Source organism: Gasterosteus aculeatus, chromosome 17 (assembly GCF_964276395.1).
Source record: "Gasterosteus aculeatus chromosome 17, fGasAcu3.hap1.1, whole genome shotgun sequence".
In the NCBI taxonomy this organism is placed as follows: Eukaryota; Metazoa; Chordata; class Actinopteri; order Perciformes; family Gasterosteidae; genus Gasterosteus; species Gasterosteus aculeatus.
The window spans coordinates 10,596,360-10,616,551 of record NC_135705.1 but is presented as its reverse complement, the minus strand read 5'-3'; the positions used below and the strand labels follow the sequence as shown (position 1 = coordinate 10,616,551).

At 40.8% G+C, this 20,192-nt stretch overlaps 2 protein-coding genes across 9 annotated transcripts; one reads left to right on the top strand and one right to left on the bottom strand.

The window, feature by feature from the left end:
* Positions 1 to 1,237: 1,237 nt before the first annotated feature.
* On the bottom strand, positions 1,238 to 9,573 carry os9 (OS9 endoplasmic reticulum lectin). Of its 6 annotated transcripts, none has more exons than XM_078092108.1 (15): positions 9,357 to 9,573; positions 8,766 to 8,948; positions 7,693 to 7,756; positions 7,535 to 7,611; positions 6,192 to 6,290; positions 5,397 to 5,598; positions 4,959 to 5,114; positions 4,719 to 4,834; positions 4,373 to 4,433; positions 4,170 to 4,252; positions 3,862 to 4,065; positions 3,549 to 3,750; positions 2,956 to 3,132; positions 2,409 to 2,518; positions 1,238 to 1,452 (listed from the first exon to the last, which is right to left on the bottom strand). In XM_078092108.1, the coding sequence occupies exons 1-15, from the start codon at positions 9,552 to 9,554 to the stop codon at positions 1,315 to 1,317; spliced, it is 2,070 nt and encodes a 689-aa protein (XP_077948234.1). In that variant the 5' UTR covers positions 9,555 to 9,573; the 3' UTR covers positions 1,238 to 1,314. The 6 variants fall into 6 exon arrangements, with proteins under 6 accessions (XP_077948234.1, XP_040060589.2, XP_077948233.1 ...); XM_040204655.2 differs by having other exon boundaries at positions 2,965 to 3,132; XM_078092107.1 differs by having other exon boundaries at positions 4,719 to 4,837; positions 9,357 to 9,572.
* Positions 9,574 to 10,067: 494 nt separating this feature from the next.
* b4galnt1b (beta-1,4-N-acetyl-galactosaminyl transferase 1b) lies at positions 10,068 to 19,796 on the top strand. 3 transcript variants are annotated; one of them, XM_040204662.2, is made up of 12 exons: positions 10,068 to 10,112; positions 11,635 to 11,768; positions 13,684 to 13,906; positions 13,976 to 14,152; positions 14,905 to 15,011; positions 15,397 to 15,434; positions 15,519 to 15,699; positions 16,656 to 16,748; positions 16,879 to 17,066; positions 17,152 to 17,292; positions 17,377 to 17,614; positions 18,367 to 19,796. In XM_040204662.2, exons 3-12 carry the CDS (start codon positions 13,692 to 13,694, stop codon positions 18,582 to 18,584), a joined length of 1,596 nt encoding a protein of 531 aa, XP_040060596.1. In that variant the 5' UTR covers positions 10,068 to 10,112; positions 11,635 to 11,768; positions 13,684 to 13,691; the 3' UTR covers positions 18,585 to 19,796. The 3 variants fall into 3 exon arrangements, with proteins under 3 accessions (XP_040060596.1, XP_040060594.1, XP_040060598.1); XM_040204660.2 differs by lacking the exon at positions 10,068 to 10,112 and adding an exon at positions 10,151 to 10,506; XM_040204664.2 differs by lacking the exons at positions 10,068 to 10,112; positions 11,635 to 11,768 and adding an exon at positions 10,222 to 10,506.
* Positions 19,797 to 20,192: the final 396 nt, after the last annotated feature.

Sequence of the window (20,192 nt, the reverse complement as noted above, 5' to 3'; positions counted from 1 at the left end):
TATACAGGTGCAATTACTTAACAAGCGTTTTTTATTTTTCCACATACTGTATTATGTATTTTATTCTCGATAAAAGGTGTCTGATTATAAACTGGTCCTGTTAACTTTTGGTTTTCCATGGCATTACGATACAGGCCCAAGATCAGATTAGACCATTAAAAGGTGCATAACAACGCAAGAGCAATCTTTAGAAGACAAATCCAGTAGAGAAATTTAAGAAACGCACACCACACATTTTGAAGCATGTTTTCTGCTTTCTGATCTGATCACAGCGCCTGGTTACGAGCTTCTTGCCTAAAGCGACCTCATTTACTCAGGTCTCAAGTCAAACTTTGTGCTAATATACATCAAATTAGTTGAAAAAAAAACATATATACTCCAGAATTATGTACAAGTTGAGTTCAAAGTAGTCACAATTATTCACAAATAATACAAAGCCAGCCCTTAATTACACGTCTTAAGAATCCTTTAAAAGGTTCTGAGAGGATTCGTCATTTAAATGACTTGTTTCTTTTCCTTTGCTAAATTAAATCATAGTTTAATCAAATTAAAGTATAAACTTGAAATGTACATTTATAAACTACCTTCAGTGTTTTTGGTATGGATCCATAAACATCACAGCCCACACAGCATGTTTTTGTGAAACAATGTTAAAATTCTGGGTTAACACAAAGATAAGTGTGACAACATGTGTACAACCACTTTTGTAATCTACAGTTGTGTTAAATCTAATCACCAAATGCAGCAATGCAGTTTCATAGAAAACTGCGAACTAAAACGAGACCCTCAAAATGTGTCCTTGGTTTTTCATATCCAGATACAATCAATCATTCTTTTGATTAAATTGTAAATTGAACAACCTGTGCGAACAATATTTAACTTTTTTTGACGCATGCACAATTCCCCCTGCTGACTTTTACATGTAAGGACTTCTTTGTCAAGACCAACATATAACACAAATGCAAATAATTCAACTGGGGACACAGTGTGTGCGCGCCGCTGACCACTTCAGAACTAGATGCAAATATTCAGTTGAAATCGCACACAAGAAAGTAACTGTCATTCAAAACTGAATCCCATCAAAAAGGGGAAAATGCAGAACTTCATTCAACCGCAGAGTGCGGCCGATGATGTTGCTGCGTGCAGCAGCTAAATGGTGACACACACATTGCCTATTCAAGACACACACACACATTTTCTGAATGTGCAAAGAGGAGAGTAGATATCATCTACCACGTTTAATTGAAGTAATTTATTTATTGATTGAGGTTCCCTCCACAGGAGTTCACCGACACAACAGGGCACTGAATGAGCTCATATGTCCACATCTTCTGAGTCAGAGGTGCTGGATGACTGGGACTCCTCCTGGGACTCTGCCCACACAAACCTATAGTTATTCTCCAGCTCCTGCTGCCTCTTTTGCTCTTTGTAAACCTCTTCTGTGCCGCCGGTCTGTTTGGTGGAGAAAAAAAAAATTATGCGTTCACCTTTATGATTGCATGTTAATACAGCTTCTGGAAAATAAAAAATAAAAAGGTTTCCCACCCCCCAAAAAAGTCCTTATTCTGATGAAATCTGGTTCAAGTTCCATTTCCTAAAACATTAATTCAGACTTTATGATGTTAGATGAGGGTGTTTAAGCAATTTAGTTCAACTCTAGAACACAAAGAAACTGTGGACACAGCGAGCCTGAATCCCACTGGTCATTACCGACCCCTCGTATTTCACAGCCTAGTTTTCTAAAGCACAACAGTTTTATTAATGTCTTTTGATCAGAAGCTTCAGTAAAAGTATTCTGTCATTGAGGGTGAGAGCTAAAATCGGCCTTTGTTGTACCACCAAACAAGCGTAAATGGGATGCTTCACCTTTACATAAAATGAATGCTTTAAAGCCAAACTAATGTTACATTTAACTCAGATTATCAATAGAATCAGTCAAAAAAAAAATCAAGAATAGCATTCATCAAGAAAAAGACGTTTTGCCTAAATATGATACACCCTACGAGGAGCTGGATTATGTGTGTGATGCGAACATGCTTCACTGTACACTACTAGTATTGTGCAGTTATATATACCGTTTTATACCTATTCCACTATATAGTGTATTCAATTATTATAAATCGTGTAATGTGTGAGGTGAAATTCTGAATGTGTGGGATCAATCTTATTCTCCTATTCAGATTGCATAGTGTTGATACTGTGTAATGTGGTCTTCCGTGTGGCCCAGAGGAATAACTTGTACTACAGTAATAACAAGGAATCTGTTTGGACAATAAAGCAAATAAGGTGTTGAATGGACAAAGTGGAAGAAGCCTGCTGTACAGCACTCGGCTGCTGCGAAACCGCATTGTGTGCACAAGTTCCACCGAGATGAATCCAAACGTAGTTACATTCATTTCTAAAATTACCAGGAGATTTATGAGGAGCTCCCTGAAGGACTTTGTATCTTCTTCAGTCAACCACTGATCACCTGCCTCCTCCGCATTTTTTCGTGTCAAGATCTTCACCTCAATTTTACCTACGAAGACAAACAAGAGGAAGAAGTGTGTTTGCTGATTTATCATTGGTTCTGAATAATCAATCATAATGAAGCATGACAAACAAAAGTGTGAATGAAAAAGAAATGAACACACACCTTTCATTTCTCTTTTGTCTATAACATACGCTTCATCTAGCTGCTGTCAGAGATATATTTCTGTTTTTAAAAGTACACAATTTAATAGTTTCCCGATTGAATGCCTTAGGTTAGAGTATTTGTGTTAAGTTTTAAGTTTGCCGGCAGCATGAAAATAAATTAAGGACGCCCTTCATACTGTTGACACACACAAGTGTCATTTGAACAGCTTAACCTGACGGTATTCTGCTTTTGAAAGATGAAACGAGAAGTACAGAAGGTCTATATGCTCAGGATAACAGATAGAAGAGAGGAAAGGCCATGAGTGTTAGGGACCCTACCCATCATACCTTCTGCCTTCAGGCCTGCTCTCTCTAGCTGTTCTTTAACCACGTCCTTTATGTGCTGCCACTGGGGGTCTCCTTCGCCCATCTCCTGAACTTTGACCTCCCCATCAGGGCTGCTGCCCGTCTTATACTTAGTAATTTTGATCTTAACATGGTCGTCAGCTGCTTGGTCTGGGGTGACGAGACAAAAGAGGGACAAACAACACAGTTCACCTCAAAAACCTATCAGCAGGGCCACAGGACGGAGGAGGAGGTCACAACCAAGATGGTGTTTTCCGAAACAGAAGAATAACATTTCTGTACTGTCATTGATTCATAATACTGTGATTGATTTCAGTTTGGATTTAACTACCAAAAATCACCCAGACATACATAAATGGCAGCAAAAGAAAGACGACAAACTAACTTTTCAAAATATCAATCTGAAAACACAAATTTGTGTGCATTTTAAAAATTGTGCGTCTATTCTGGGATGAAAGACGTCACAACGAAGATCTACTATACGTATGAATGACATATGACTGTGATGGAGGTGGACACAGAGTTGAATATGAACACGACCACAGATTGGGAGGGGGCCCGGTTACCTGGTTGCTTCGGAGCCAGGCTGGGGCTGCCCCTGGCGGGGTCACTGGCTCTTTGAACGGCCGCCGTTTGTTGCTCTGGGTCCTGGACGTCTTTCTCCTCCAAATGATCGAGTAGCTTGTCCAGCGTGGTCCCCAGTGTCTGTGTTGCTTGCGTGCGATCAAACTCCCCTTTCAGACCCTCTGTCTCCAATTCCTGTTGAGCCTGAAACACAAGACAAGACCATCACATCAAAACATCTATTGATTATTCCAATGGGTGTAATAACATTTCAATACATCATGTTGGAATTACACATCGTCTCTAGTCTGAAACCTCGTTTATGATGTTGTCAAACTCCTTCTGCATTTCTTCCTTTATCTCTTCCATCTTCTCAGAAGGCACAGAGAGGTCCGCCATCTCATCCTCAAACTCCTGCAGTAGCTCTTCATCTTCATCGTTCTCTTCCTCATCAAGCTTCTCTGTTACACTGCTGCTTATCGGTTTGTCTCCTTGACTTTTGACCTGGTTTTGTGCTTTCTAAAAAAGACAAGGTTGAAGGGATGCAATGAAATGGAATACACATACACTATCAAAAGAATGTGATTTATTAAAAAATGTGTATAATCTTAGCGAGTACTAACCTTCCTGTTACTTTCTTTGAGATGTTGGACAAATTTCATCAGGTCTGCTGGGTCAGTGATGATTTTAAAGTTAAATTTTTCAACTAGAAGACATTAATGTGAAGAGAGAAAAGATTTTAAAGTACTGCATTAGAAATTGGTCAGTTGCCGAATCGGAGAACTTAACGGTATAGAAATAAATAAGAGACAACAAATTAGGATACCTTCATCCCCATCGTCAAAGACTTCATTGTCTGAATGAGAGTTATAGCCATCGTCTGCTCCCTGTGCAGAGAAAACAAAATCCCGTTAAGAGTTGTGAAGCGGTAAAGGAATCAACCCACATCCTCTAGCAAGTTGGGATCTGGCTGGAGAACCAGCTCAACATTTAAAACACATAATGCCAGTTCACCATTTCAACAACAAAGTGCATCGACGATCTGTCAATTCTGTCTGGTTGTAACACGACAAAAGATGATCTGAATTGTGAGACTTAAGCAATGCCACAATCTTTCATTTAAACTTTTATTCATTGAAAGGGAAAACAAATTCCAAAAGGTATCTCTGTACCCGATTCTCCTGCTGCGAAGCAGTTGTTTTGGAACTCCCGGGCTTTGTGACTCCCTCCCAGAAGTCAGTATCTTCTGCCTCCTCTGACCCGGCATCTTCAGACAAACCACCATTATCTGCTTCAAAAGTAAGGCAAACACAAGTGGGATGGCCATGAAAAACACGTAACATATTTATAATCAGTGGACTGACACATTTCCACAATATTTTGAAGGTAATTTGCTGTGTAACACAATGCACCTTCAGCGTTGGAATGGTTCAGGTCATCACCAGGTGCAGACGATGTCTCTTCTGCTGTCACTTCCACTGCACCATCAGCCCCTTTGTTACCAGCCAACATCTCATCAAGACTCCTCAGCTCCTCAGAGATCTGCTCTACTTTACGCTTCGTGTCCGCTGGAAACAGATCGAAGGAGGAGGGAGGGACAGAGACGACCATCATGTGGCACATTTCTTATTGCTTTAAAATTCATACTGACGGTTTCATTAATCAAACACCTACTCAACAACAAATGTCGAATAAGTTGTACATTTTACAGCTTAATCTTCCAAGCTAAAATCACCATCGCACTCAAATACTCCGTTCCCACTTTACATGTCCTTCAGTCCCCGGCTGGACACGTAACAGGATACAACATTAAAGTGTAAAAGAGGACGATCTTCATCCATGTTACTTACAGACTTGAGCCTTGACGTAATCCATGTACTGTTGGGCACTTAGTGCTGGCTGGCACACAATACTCTGCGGTCTGGCAGTAGACGGCGGCCGCAGGGACGGATGCTGGCAAGTACGACTTGTGTGAACAGTCAGCACGTAGCGGCACGACTGAGGCTCGTCCACCCGGGCAATGTAGTCCGCTGAGCTTTCTTCGCACACAAACTGGACAACAAGATTCAAATTAATACAATTCAATTCATTTTATTTTGTATACACCAAAATCGCAAACGACAAATTTGCCTCAGAGGGCTTTAAAGTCTGTACAAATGCAACATCCTCTGTCACATTGGCACAGGAAAAACTCGCCAAAAGGAGGGACCACTCTCCCGGGATGGACAGACAACAACAGATGTTATGTGTACAGAATGAACAATTAAAATATATATAATAAAGTAGTAAATATAGTTTGTGAATAAATTGCAGTGATAATGCTGGATAGTTGACGTTGTATTGGTCCCTCAATCAGAAGAAGGAAGACGCAGGAATCTATCCAGAGGGATTTAAGACACCGTGGTAAACAAACAGTGAAATTCGTGAGTTAAATTTGAAAAAATGGCAGCATGGGAGTTAGAAAGTTAGAAAACTGGTACAACTTCAAGGGTTTGCTTTGGGTCAGTCAACATGAGAGCCTACGCAACAGTCTCACTTTCAGGCCCCACAAATTCCCATTCAGTCTAAGAGGATCACTTTGTGTAACATGAAAAGTGTGGAATTTGCATTTTCAAACTTGTAAATAATTTAAATAAATCTCTCACCCGGACTTCAGTCTCTCTGGGAGTTCCATTTAGGTCACACTTTGAGCCGTTTACGTAGGTCTGACTGTGGTAACGTTTCAGCCGGTGCTGTTTGGAGGCCTGGAAAGTAGAATGAAAAATGTTTAAATAGCAAACTGATTTTAAACTGTTCTTTGACACTCCGGGCATGAAACAAGCATTCACAGGTACTATGCATTACTAGGAGCAGCTCCAACGATATCGGTTTTAAGTCCAATGTACCGGATAATACTTTGAAAATGCCTTTGTTCTGTGTTATGTTATAAATAATGATATAAACACTCAACAATGAGTAAGTCATGTATACCTAACTCAGTGGTTCCCAAACTTTCTGTCAGGGCCCCCTTTGAGGATAGAGCGACATTTTAAGACCTCCCCACGCACCCTCCACCCAAACAAATAAAAAAGGAAAAAGAATATGATTGTTCTAGCTTTTGAATTAATTTCATTATAATACATTAACTATAAAAAAGTGTTTATTCATAAAATAAGTACATATCCCTTTACTTCTTCACTTAACAGTTTCATTACATTTTGTAAATATCTTTTCAAGTAAATTTACTTACAAATATTAAAGTTGTAAACAGTGCAAAAGTTTGTATTTTCAAATTTGATGTTTTTCATACCATTTTTCCTGTTTCGCACCGTGTCTCCCTCTCTTTCTCTCCCTCTGCTGCGCTCGTTTGCTTGTATCCTGGGGGGGTCTTGACCCACAGTTTGGGAACCACTGCCCTAACTAAAACTAATTAAAATCACACTACAATAATACAATCACCGTGTGTGTTGTTGGAGTAAAGCAGATGCACCCCAAGGGGTTATGAGCAAAGCAAATGCAAACACTTTAATGATCATCTTTTTTGTAGATTAAAGAAAGTTGATCCGTGTTTGCCTTGATGGATAAATTATTCTTCAGCAATAAATGCCTGCTTTTGATGATAATAATAATAATAATAATAATAATGATACATTTTGTTGGAAATCTAGGTCCTAAAATGTGTATAGTTTCTGCTCTACAGCCCAAACCTGTCAGGAAGTTATTATTATTTACATGTACTCTAGTCATAAAATACAAAACCTTTCAGTAGGTCTCTCATTTGGACTTTATCATTCACCGCTGCGGAACCAATGAAGAATTATCTTATCACATCAAATAATGTGAAAATGTACAATAAACACCCAAGGAATCCGACTGTAAAATGTATACAAGGGTTCAGATTCAGTCATTCTATCATGTATGTGCTATTTTGTCCTTTGCTGTACACGAGTATTCAAAGACCATCAAGAAAGAAAAGACATCTGCAACCACCGAGCGGAGGAAACTTTACCTTTGCCGTTTCATTGCTCCAATCAAATTCAGATTCATAATGACCTAGGAAGAGAATGTCCCCTTTGATTTCTGTTTCTAAAGAGGAAAGAAGAGGAACATGTGTAATCAAGCCACAGGTCATGAAAAAGACAGATTCCCAACACGGTGAGCTCTTACCTTCCAGGTGGTACTGTCTGATGTGCCGACCATGGCAGAACTCGTATGTCCACCAGTCCTTAGTCTGCCGCAAACAGATTGTTTTAATACAAAAGCATTTTCCATTCATCAAGGCTACCTGCTCAGAAATATCATTGATCATCCCATTAGAACACACACACACACACACACACACACACACACACACACACACACAAACAGTATATTGATAGAGAGCTTCATCACATGGTGCAAAGACAATTAAAGCCATCTTGGACGAGGCTTGTCACTGTCTCTACGAGGTTGTGGCAGCTTGGTGCGAAGAGGAATGAGATAAAAGCCTGGGAATTGTTTATCATCGGAGTAGAGGATCTAAGAATGAAAAAAAACATCTGTGACCCCTGTTACTGTGGCCACCACTTCTTCCAGCTGACACCCTCTGTAGGTTCCTGTCTGCCAAGTATTTCGCTGACGCCAAAATCGAAATCAGGAAGCGGATTGACTTTAGCAAACAATACATTCCACTGGAACAGGAACGGTATACCACTAAATCACAGTCGCATACCATCGCCCACTGTGAACACTTCTGAATAAACTTAACAAATGTGCTTCATAACTTTAGATTCTTTTGTACCTGGGATTTTGATTTTATATATGAATAAAATGTTGTCAAATCAGATGTTGAGGTCTGTTTTCAAATGTTCTGACACTGCTCTAATAGGCACATCCATTGTGTTGTACCAATATCAAATTCCACGACCTTGGCTCTGGATCGATTGATTGACCCTGTTTTGAAGTTTACAATATTGCCCAATTTCCTTTGTGCAGATGCAAATTAAAAGAAAGCGCTCATTTTTTGTATGTTACCTTTTCCTGCACTTGTCCCCTGTAGGGGATTAACACTCTCAGTATCCTCATTCGTTAGGCGGCAAAGTTAGATAATACAGTTACAATCACAATACACATCACCTCAGAATATGGCTCAAGTAATCCGATAACTTTTTCTGTGTAGTCAAACATGCATTGAAGTGATTTGCTTAAATAAGTCAAATTAGTTTCTAAACTGCATCCCATAGAAACAGTTGATAACGAACCTTCACTAGACACTCAGCGCTTTGCATTGGACTGAGAAGGTCAGGAATGTCTGGCCCGGAGTAGCCTTGCGAGTCCGGCTCAGACGCAGCGTCCTGATGGAAGCGGACGGCCTGCGCTGGAAGTCGACACTCATACATCTGCTTGTACTTGCTGGACACGATCATCACCTCCTCGGTCTTGGTCTGAAGAGGAAACGCTATCATATCAGCCGCAGTATATTGTAGTATACCATATTAGAATAACGTTACCCGATCTAATAAGTATTAAATAACGCTTCCGTAAGTTACAATCTAATGAAGTTGCAACTGACGTAAGTTTACTTAAGTGAGGAATCTGAGATTGTGCTGTGACAGCTGTCAACGATGATTGAGACGTAGCTCACATGTAAACAACTTCAGTTCCTCCACTAATTTACAAGAGTTTTAAATTAAGATGATCAACTAGATAACGAAGAGGTCATTCGTTCCCCGCGTTAGTAACATTAATTAAGGCAGACATGACATGCTAGCTAACGGCAGCAATAGCCTTAGGTTACTTTCTAGCTAGCAAGCTAACGTTAACTGTTTAGTCCCCCAACCACCCTCACTCACCTGGCCCAACATGACGGGGTCGGGAAGAATTTGAATGCCATATTTCATTTCATTCAGCTCTTCCAAATTTAAGAAGGCCGGAACACAGAGGGGACATGTCAACACGAAGACGTACAATCTTTTTAGCCACCGCACCACGGAAGCAGCCATGATTGACTCTCTCTTCATGACAGAAACAAAACACAGAACGCCTGACATGGTGGCTGCGGATTGGTCAATCTGAGAACGCTGCTCTGTCATTGGCCCATTTATGTGCCTCTCAATTGTGGGGTGAATTAGATTACTGCACCGGCATAACGTGAATGGGTGGCGCCTACAGCTGTGTGGCATCATAAAGAAAACATACATTACATTACATTACATGTCATTTAGCTGACGCTTTTATGCAGAACGACTAACAATAAGTGCATCAAACCATAGGGATACATTAACGTTGTATCCATTAACAAAGCACTTGTAAATTGTCCTTCCATGTGATGAACTTGTATTGCTACAAGGATGGACACCAATTGGGTAGCAAAAGCTAATTTTGCTTAAAGCCAACGGCTCAAGTGTTAGCATTGTAATTTATCTAAATTACAATCATGAATCATGAATTATCTCAGTTACAATCATGGGGGATATTTTCTCGATATAACTGGTTTTCACCATGCATTTGTACCCTGACACTTGAACACACCCTTTGCCAAAGTTGATAACTGAATTTGCACATACACACGCACGCACACGCACAGAGGCACACACCCAACACATAAAGTGAGTAAAATGTATAAGCGGGTCTGGGTTTTGGAACATATTTACAAGATTGCATGCATTCATTTCTATATAACCGTGATAGCGCTCGTGATGGTATATACTGTATGTTGCAGTCGCGTGGCGGAGCGCCGTCATATAGCTGCTCTGCTGATGGACCGCTGAGCGTCGTATTGTGGTGCGTTTGTGCTCAGCAGTGCTGCTGCTGTGGGGCGCGTCCTTCTTCCTGCAGGACAGTTATGTGCGGTCGCATCCTGTTTGTATTCCTTACATTTCTCCGCATCTAATCCCAATTACAAGACCACGGCGGGGGGGGGGGACGTATTTGATGTTAAGAGGCGCAACCTCCGTCCGGGTGAGATGCGAAACTGCCTACACAGTCCGTCATTTAACTGAGGTGAGCTCCCCTTTTCATCTGAATTAACCGGAAAATTAATAGGCCTATGGATCGGTTTCCTGCAGCATATGTCGGTCGCTGGTCGAGCATTTGACGGTTCCTCGACCAGGCAAAACATGCGAGGAAAACACAGGCTTGAACCATTCCAGTAACGCGCAATTGTTGATAAAATGCCCATAGCAACATGAGCTTGTTATGGAGATGTGATTCAGCATGTAAGGCATGGCCTAATCGATTCACGCCGCTAGCGCATGTTTTTTTTATCTCCCTCTCGTCGGCTAACAAAGGCCTTTCGGAGATGTGGAAGACTATTTGCTGGTCGGATGATTTCATTATGGTGCATGTATCTTATGATTGAGGAGTCACGCAGCACGGAGCAGTTGTTGATGTTAAATCAAATTGCGGTGATTTAATATTCACAATCTAAATGAAGCCCTGTCTCTGCACCATGTCAACGGCTCTCCTTACCTTCTCATAGGCTCGTTTTTAGGCTAAAACAGGAGCACCACTGATACAGTTTCATTCTGATTGGCCCCTCGACATTTCCACACGACTTCAGATCATCTCTACTCTTTCTTGAACGACATGGTTACTGTTTGTTGAAGGATGGTTTCTCCATCACCGCTATGGTACTCAAGTCCATTAGACTGATGACACTCTTTTTTTGTGCTTCCTGATATTTGTATTCTTTGTTTTGAATTACATTAGGTGATTAGGCTTTCACTGGCGACGGTGGCTCATGGAGTAGAGAGGGTGCGCTGGGAACCGCAAGGTTGAGGGTCAAACTCTGGCTGCTCCATGTACCATGTCAAAGTGTCCCCGTGCAAGACACCCAACCCCTAACTGCTCCCCGGGCGCCCTTACGGCTGCACACTTCTCCCCCTGTGTGGGATGGGATAAACATGTAAAACCATGTGTAAGTCACATTGGATAAAAGCGTCAAATGACATGTCCCTGTTTTCCAAAAATATGTTATAAAATAGTTTTTGACCACTAAATTATTGTTAGGATCTGCATATTTGAGGAGCATAGTGTAGAAGAGCTTTTTAAATGCATGCTATATCAGGTGCACAGAGCCACGTGGATTTTTTTCTCTTGGCCTAATTTGTCAACCCCTGAACCCTGCAGGATTCCCCCTGGGGGATGTAAGGCAAGCAAGTGATCGACCGAGCCCCATTTGGACGCTTTGGACTGTCCACATGGTTTCGGAATGCAGGTGTCTACAAAGGATGCCCTTTCATTGAGTGGATAGAGGCAGTTGGGTAAACATTTTACTTATCATTAAACACACATTCAGGGCTGGAAAGAAAAAGAAGTTAATGAATTTGCAAATATATTGTTACTATTAATACTTCTTATTTTAAGTGTTTGCACTAACAATTGCATATAGTTCGCGCATAGCAAGTTTGGTCATAAATGGAGGTGGACTCTTTCTGAATCTACATTTTCATCCTGTTTATGTCACAGCTGACATAACACACAACAAGACATTGTTGGGTCTTCATAAAGGCATCCCTAAAATGAATTGCTATTTTTATTTTTTTGGACAGAATTCAAGTTATGTTGGCAGTGTGATCTAGCTGACGTGTTGAATCCCTTTTGGCTCACTGAACCCATGAAGATGTCTGATAATTGTTGAGTAAATTAAAATATCACAGCCGAGATGGTTTTGGAATTGGAGAAAAGGAAATATCCTCCGACATCTGGTGCTTTGATAGACCATCATGCTCTACAGTAGCTTCAGCTGTTGGTGGCCACGTTTCTGATTGCTAGTTGTAAATCTGACTGCATTTTGGATGCCCAAACGTTTTATGACAGCTCACAGAGCAACATAGATTTATATAATCTAGAGTGCAGTTTTTATTAAAAAAATGCTCCTGCATTCATTTTCTTTTTTAATTTCTGTTCTATCCTTCTCAGTGCTCCTGGTTCATGGTGGGGAACAGTCTTTCCTCTTTCTGTTTTGCCAGACAGACAGTGTTAATGTGATTAAATAACACAGAGGTGATAGTAATACGTGCATTAATAATACAAATGATACACAAAACGGATTTGGCACCTGATCGGCTATTAATCTGTAGGCAACTATTGACTATTCCCTTTTCAGTAAGTGCGGTTGGCTCATGCTTGAGATTTTAAAGTCCTTTCATTTTAAAATCCTAAATCAGTATTCCTCATTCTCTCTGAGTGACAAACTGTCTACTAAGTAAGATTACTTGCAACAATTTTCTTTTGAAAGATTTGAAGAAAGTTGGTACATTAATTAGATTTTAAAGAGCTTTTATCCTGAGATTGTACATTAGAATGTCCTCATACTTCCTGAGATAGTGTGCAAGTGATTCTAACTTGACGTTTCGGAATTTGATATTTACTTTCAGTTTGAAGTCATACTGATCTTTGTAAAAATATTCTTTATTAATACATTTTATTAAGTACAGATTGGTATTTCTCAATAAAGGACGTGTGGTTACGCCCTGGTTTGAATGTATTCATTAAGTAATCTATGATTTATAGACTGAGGTATTGAATGTCCTATCACGTTCACCGGAATTTTGCCCTTATTTTGAAGTCTCGCGCCTACCGTAATGTCTGGTGTGAACGTGCGCGCTGGATCGCTACCGCAACCAGAGCGAACCAGAAGACTGAATAAATTCTGGAAAAATAGCCGCCACTTTTTAAATGTTTTCTCTTAATCTGGTAAAACTAAAGTGAGACATTTACGTATTAAGATGGACGACATTGCCATTCAAGTAAAAAATATACGAAATTACGAAAGTAGGAATCTTGGCTCTCGTAATTGAGGAGATCTTAAAAATCCCAGGACCCAGTAAATGAACGTAAAAAGGATCATTTGGCCGTTGGGAACGGGAAAGCTCCCAGAATGCAATGCTTTCACTGCAATTTTAGTGTAAATTCAACACAACGAGCTTTACAGACAGTGACATATTTAACACATAACAGCTACAGTGGAGGTATTTTAAGAAAAAATAATTGATTATAACTGTGGATGATATTCTCTTGTTTTGTCTAACAGGCTCGTGTAGCTTCACATTAGCCTTAATGAACGTTAGCTCAACTTTACAGCTGATCCACCTGTGGCCAGCTAACGTTAATTGGCGTACACGGGGACACGTTTCAATGAGCGGTCATTTCTGTCCTTGAACGTCTCTGCGTCAGGTTTCAGAATGCGCTCCGTGAGGAAGACGGTGTTGCTCGCCATCCTGGCCTCTGTGGTTCTGGTCCTCGCTCTCCTCCACTCGTGGCCCACTCGGGCTTCCACCGCCGTGGACGTCTGGCAGCGACCGGGGCCAATCGACGAGCGGCATCTGGAGGAGAGGCTTCCGGAACCCGACCGCCGCTTCGGAAACATCCCCTTTCACGTCCGGGACAACGTGGCGAGGTAACGTTAAGCTGAATGCAGTTTAACTCCGCTTAAAGTCAGACGTCGTTCACACGCTTTTGTCTTCAGCCTGTTGGCCCGAAACGGATGCGTCTGCGAGGGGGACAGCGGGGGAGTGAACCTGCCCTTCGTGCAGCTCCTGTTCCCACGGGTGTCCGCTCACCCGCTGCACGCCGCCTTCCAGGCGCCTGAGCTGCAGGAAATGAAGAGGAGGCGAGAAAAGGAGTACAGGAGCTTCCAGGAGAGGTGAGGAGATAATGATGCAGTGTCATCTTTATTATTGAATTTAATTTTAATCTTAGTAATTAAGATTCACTTTTTTATTTCTATCCAAAAGAGGTGACATCCCATACACCATGAAAAACAATGATATAAATACAACTAATAAAACAACTATAAGTTAAAATGGTAATAATATAAGAAAAATAAGCATTGGCATTGCCTATCTGGCCATCGCTATAGGGATGGTATTTTTTGTTTTTCAATTAGTGAACACACAAGCTTTACTTGACTAAAAATGTTTCTAGGTCTCATCAATGGCCTCTCATCTACTGTCTCAAATACAAAACCTCTTTGCCTTTCATTTTGGTACCAATCGAGAATCTTAAATTCTATTTCTGGACAATTAATTCCCACTACGGTAATGTCGTTACACTGTTGTCTGTTTGGTTAAATCTTTGCACTATTGTTTAGTTAATTCAATTGAATATTAATATTTCTTGTCAAATTTTCTACACAGTTATTTCTTTAAAATGCTGCTCTCTATCCATCTTAATTCATCCAGAACAACAACAAATTGTTAGGCAGATCAAAACGAAAAACTCTTACAATAAGGTTTACCATTTCAGTCGTAAACAAAAATCAGAAGCTATCAATGTCTTTTATCAATTATCCGCTATGGGGTCTATGCTGTTTGTGTTTTCAAAGAGCAAAACCAAACTTGCGCATGTGGCACATAGCGTGCATGCAACTTCCTCATGGCGGTTGTCACACCTCAGGACACAGACGCCTGCAGATCTTCTCCTCATTGCGGAGGCTAACAATCCGTTACAGTATCCAACGCAAGGGGTGGAGGTACGACCTCTGAGAACAATCATCATCCCAGGTAAGAACTCCGATTAAGTGGGAAAACACCTACAAAGAAGAATGTATTGTTAAATATACTGGTAATCTACAGCTAAAACTGGTTTGTGTTGCTGTATTCAATTTAAATTCAGACGTACAACTAGTAAATTATCAAGACACTTATTGAACCAACCTTTGAGATGGCTGTGACTTCTTCCGTATCAGTCTGATCTACAAAAAGGACACTAAGTATCACTTATCTGCATCACATATAAAGCATTGTAAATAGGAATTCTGAAAAAATATCACAAAACACTGACAGAAAATATGAACAAAAGCGTCACTCAGAGTAAGATGTAAAGATTGCAGATATAGAATTTGTCTCAATTGCCAGAGGAACTAATTTTGTTGTCATATGCTTTCAGGCTTGGCCTTATACAGCCTTCCCAGAGACCACTACTCAGTGAGTATTTCAGTATGGCTTTGCTTTTAAAGATATCTGATGGGCCCTCTTTTAAAACCTAGATTTGTACCCACCGTGCCGCAGATAAACCTCACTGCCACACTGGGAACGCTGAACGTGGCGGCAGAGGTGGACAGGGTGAAAATCAAAGGTGATGGCGCAATGCGCATGACCCTGTCGAGCATCCTGCTGCCGAACCTGAACAGACAGCTGCAGTTTGTCACCTACACAAACACTCTGTTCCACCCCAGCACGGCAGACACAGGTGAGGCGTCGAGCTAGAAATAACTTCTCTCGGGACTTGTTCATTTTCTCAGCTCTTAAAAAGTTATCGGGCTCTGGAGAAAAATATATTTCGCATCAAATATATTTTAATGTTTTTTTTCTTTGTACGGATTTATGTGCCGTTGAGCTCAGTAAGCGGTGTTTCCTTTTGGTACAAACACGTATGTTCTTTCTGGTAGAGAGTGAGATGAGAAGGTCACATCCCTTTCATGTCTGTGCAGTAAATATAACTGCTGCAGCCGGTTAGCTTAGATCAGCATACAGAGAAGCAGCTGGCTCTGAGCAAAGGTAACACAAGCCACCTACTAGCACATCTCAAGGAAAAAAAGAAAACATAATATCTCGTATGTGTACTACTTAAAAAAATAATCAAGAAAAATGGTAAAAACAATTATTTGTGGCATTATGGGGAGATATGAGTCAGTATTTTGTGGGTCTGAGCAGTTGCCTGGCAACCAGTAGAGATTCCATGAAGTTAACCCATGCCAAGAAATTCTTACTTTTACATTTAATTGTATTCTTTAAGTTTCCTCTTTCCGGATCAGAAGGTATTTACAGGTCCACTTCCCTTGTTGCCCTGTTGGATCGTGACTGTGTGATATGTGGGGTTTTATTTCCTGTAACCTGTCTCCCCCGACCTGCTGTCGGACATAAAAATGTCAGCACATGAAAAAAAACCATGCAGGACGGAGTAAATATTGGCCCAGGTTTCCGTTTCTTTGTGTTTTCCTTCAATACAAAATAAACAATGGTGCCTGATGATAAAACATTATCACAGAACAAATTTACATTCTACCTCTTACCCTCCTATGGCAGGTTTTAACTTCTGCACTAATTTTTACCTGATTGTGCAAATATATGACTTAAGTAGATGTGCAGTACTGTTCAATAGTACTACTCAAATGTACTAACTGTTTCTTATGTTGTGTCTTTTAGTGCAGTTTGAGACAGAGGGACATCAAGCCAGCTTCAGCATCAAAATCCGCCACGGCGTGACGCCCAAACTGTACAATACAGGATCTAAAGGAGGTAAAACACGTCCCCCTTAATCATGTTATTATTCCACCACCAAACTGTAAGCCTCATATCTTTTCATTTTAATTTGTCAAAAAGACAATAAAATCAGTTTCCTCTGCTGCTTGATCTTCCCTCTCTGCAGAGTACAATGTCAGTGCCCTCGTTACCATAGCTACCAAGACTTTCCTGCGATATGATAAGCTTCAAGATCTTATAAACAGCGTGAGAAGATACTATCCTACCGTCACTATAGTCATAGCTGATGACAGCGAAACCCCCCAAACCATTTCTGGGCCTTACATCGAACATTACATCATGCCCTTTGGAAAGGTGGGAGAAGTGCCTGACTCACGCTGAAGACATTTGATTGCACGTTGATGATTTTGGTATTCAAGCTCTGCTTCACGTGTCGTAGGGTTGGTTTGCTGGACGAAACCTGGCCGTCTCTCAGGTGACTACAAAGTATGTGCTGTGGGTGGACGATGACTTTGTCTTCACAGCCAACACCAAGCTGGAGAAACTGGTGGACGTTTTGGAGAGAACCACTCTGGACCTGGTGCGGCAACTGTTTGCTTTTAAACAACTATGACAGTCTGGTGTTTTCGCTGTCAGTGACATCAGTGTGTGTGTTTTGGTCTAGGTGGGGGGTGCAGTGCGGGAGGCCACAGGTTACACTGCCACCTACAGACAGACCATCTCCATTGAGTCCGGGGAGGCGGATGGTGACTGCCTACACATGAGGAGAGGATTTCATCACGCCATCCAAGGCTTCCCCAACTGTGTCGTGACTGATGGAGTCATTAACTTCTTCCTGGCTCGCACCGAGAAAGTCCAGCAAGTCGGCTTTGACCCACGCCTCGCCAGGGTAGCTCACCTGGGTGCGTACAGCGAACGTGTTATTTTCATATTGAATACACAGTTTAGATGGGAGCATAAGAGCATAACGTAAGATGGACATGGTCTTACAGCCACACACGTAGAACCTTATTTTTGCTATTTAATGATGTAAGCTACATTTCATTTGCAAATACACCAAAACAAGTGCAAACTTACACCCTTGACTTTATACAGTTTGTTTTTTGTTCAGTATTATTCAGTGCTTACAGAGTTAATTATTTACTTTTTGTCTACTTGGCACATGCAAGAGTTGATCAAAAGGATGGTATGAAGTCGGAAAAAGGCACGAATAAAAACATTAGACTTAATCAGTGTAAAAACTGTTCAGATTAACTGTTTCAAAGATTCATATCGCATTATATTTATCGAGATAGTATCATATCATAATTGCCTGAGGACTGATTGCCGCAAAGAAATTATAATGTAAAAACATTTTTCAGCACTCTGCTATAATTAAATTAAGTGCATGCTTTAAATCAAGATGTAATTCAATTTACATTAGTCATGACCCAATTTAGTCCAGTTTCTAACTCCCCTCCTTTGTTTAATGCTTTGTTTAAAGATTTCACCCTGCCTTCACATCTAAAATAATTATATTATCTTTTTTTAAATTCTGTGAATATCCTATAAATCACATATCTGGTATCTTTGTATCCATATGAAACTATAATTGACTGGCCCACTGAGAGGTTCACGTTAATCCGACCAGTCAACTCGCATGTCTGTTTTGCAGAGTTTTTCATCGATGGATTGGGATCTCTCCACGTGGGCTCTTGTGATGATGTCATTGTCAATCACGCTACCAAAGTCCGACTCCCCTGGGTCAGCCAATCAGAGAGTGACAAGACATACGCCAAGTTTCGTTACCCGCCGGCTTCCTCTGACGCCACACACACGAAAAACGGCCTCCTGTTCTTCAAGAATCGATTTCAGTGTTTGACTCATAACTAGCTTCCCTTCTCTTTATCCCGAGGGTTCCTCTGCTCTTTTTGAGTTGCCAAAGACGTTGTCCTCTGCCACGTCCCTTCAGATAAGTCTAAATACACACTTTGATCTGCTTTTTATTTAATGCGAAAAAATGAAATACAAGTTTCAGCATGTTTATTTTGTCCGCGCTAGAAAAGTCTTCGTACCAAATAAGGCAGACGTGAAAGTTGGCTCTCTAGAAAGCAGAGAATCATCTGCGCGTTAAATCCTGACAACATTGTGATTAATCCAAGACTTTCTTTTTGTTAAACCGTATTTGGCAATACATCCAGAAATTGTTCTCATACAGATACCAAGCTTTGGGAAAAACCCACCAAGTAGCATCGTTCCAGTCTGATTCTCCTCGTTGTCATTCTTGGCTAACGTGAGCAGAGGTACATGTGTCCTCCTACAATATGCACTATCCTCCAAAAAAAAAGACTGAGCTTGGAGAAGCGATTAAGCGATGTCTGCGGGCGTGAGAAGGAGGACAGACAGACACTTCCCCGAAAGGGACAATCCTGTAGACGCAGACCATACCGAAGGTATTCCGTTCACTGATGCCACATGAAGAACGTATTCAGAACTTTGTCACCTTTCGGTAGCTGCGCTCTTTGCCCGAATGGTTGTGCCAAATGTTCAGCTGTTGGCTTTTTGTGTTGTTATTTAAGTCCCAACCTTTACCCAGAATCCAGTATGTCCTTTGTGAGCGACTTTATCAAGTCTGTGGAAGACAAACTTTCTGTCCTATGACATCTGGGTTCAAGTTATCTGGGAGCAGCCTTGTATTTTTGTCTTCTGCTGTGTGTCGCTTTCCACAAATATCTGAGGAAGTTCCCTAATAACAACTAGATTTTGTTTATTGGCAAAGATGTGCCAGAGATTCCTCAGCTGATGTTTTTTTATTCAAATCACCAGAAGAACATTTTCAAACCACTTTGCGTGATGTTTCGGTCAGTACAGTATATCAGACAGTATAAAAGGCCTTTGTGTAATTTTGTGTTTAGAACATGCTCTCAAAGTAAGATCTGTAACTGTTGAAAGATCTATGGCTGAGCTGAAAATCTTTAATGTGTTACAACAGCAATGTTCTTGCCTGCGTCACCCAAAACCCACTGGGGTGAGTCCTCTGGTCACAGGATTATCAGCCTTTTTTTATTCATTTCAAATGTTAACGTATTAAAATGTCTGTCAAAACGCCTCTCTTTCATTGCCCCGGGTGGGGAAAGAGGGGACTGTTCAGTCTAAATTATTGTAAAATTTCTTTTTAGGCCTCACTGTTGACCTAAAAAAGTGTGAGACAAATATAAAAACAAAAATGTCTCTCAGCAAATATCATAGTTTGTATATGTTGAATTTAGTCTTCATAAAAGCATTCATATTGACGCCACAGTCATTACTTGGCAAAAACAAGAATAAGGTGAATTGAAGTGCAGGTAATATTTGCAGTGAGTTTCCATGAAGCTCCTTAAAACATGAAACCTTATCTGGTATAAGAAAACAAACTAGGGACCATGAGTAAAACTGAGGACGTCGTGGTACCTTGTACAACGAAAGAATACAACGATTGATTTTATAAAATCTGATAAGAAA

Coding starts and splice junctions, on each gene's coding strand:
- os9 (XM_078092107.1), bottom strand. CDS start 9,554: ATGTCAGGCGTTCTGTGTTTTGTTTCTGTCATGAAGAGAGAGTCAATC. Junction 8,949..9,356: donor ACCCCGTCATGTTGGGCCAG/GTGAGTGAGGGT, acceptor TTTCCTCTTCAG/ACCAAGACCGAGGAGGTGAT. Junction 5,115..5,396: donor TTACGTCAAGGCTCAAGTCT/GTAAGTAACATG, acceptor ATCTGTTTCCAG/CGGACACGAAGCGTAAAGTA.
- b4galnt1b (XM_040204662.2), top strand. CDS start 13,692: ATGCGCTCCGTGAGGAAGACGGTGTTGCTCGCCATCCTGGCCTCTGTG. Junction 14,153..14,904: donor TACAGGAGCTTCCAGGAGAG/GTGAGGAGATAA, acceptor GTCACACCTCAG/GACACAGACGCCTGCAGATC. Junction 17,293..17,376: donor AGAGAACCACTCTGGACCTG/GTGCGGCAACTG, acceptor GTTTTGGTCTAG/GTGGGGGGTGCAGTGCGGGA.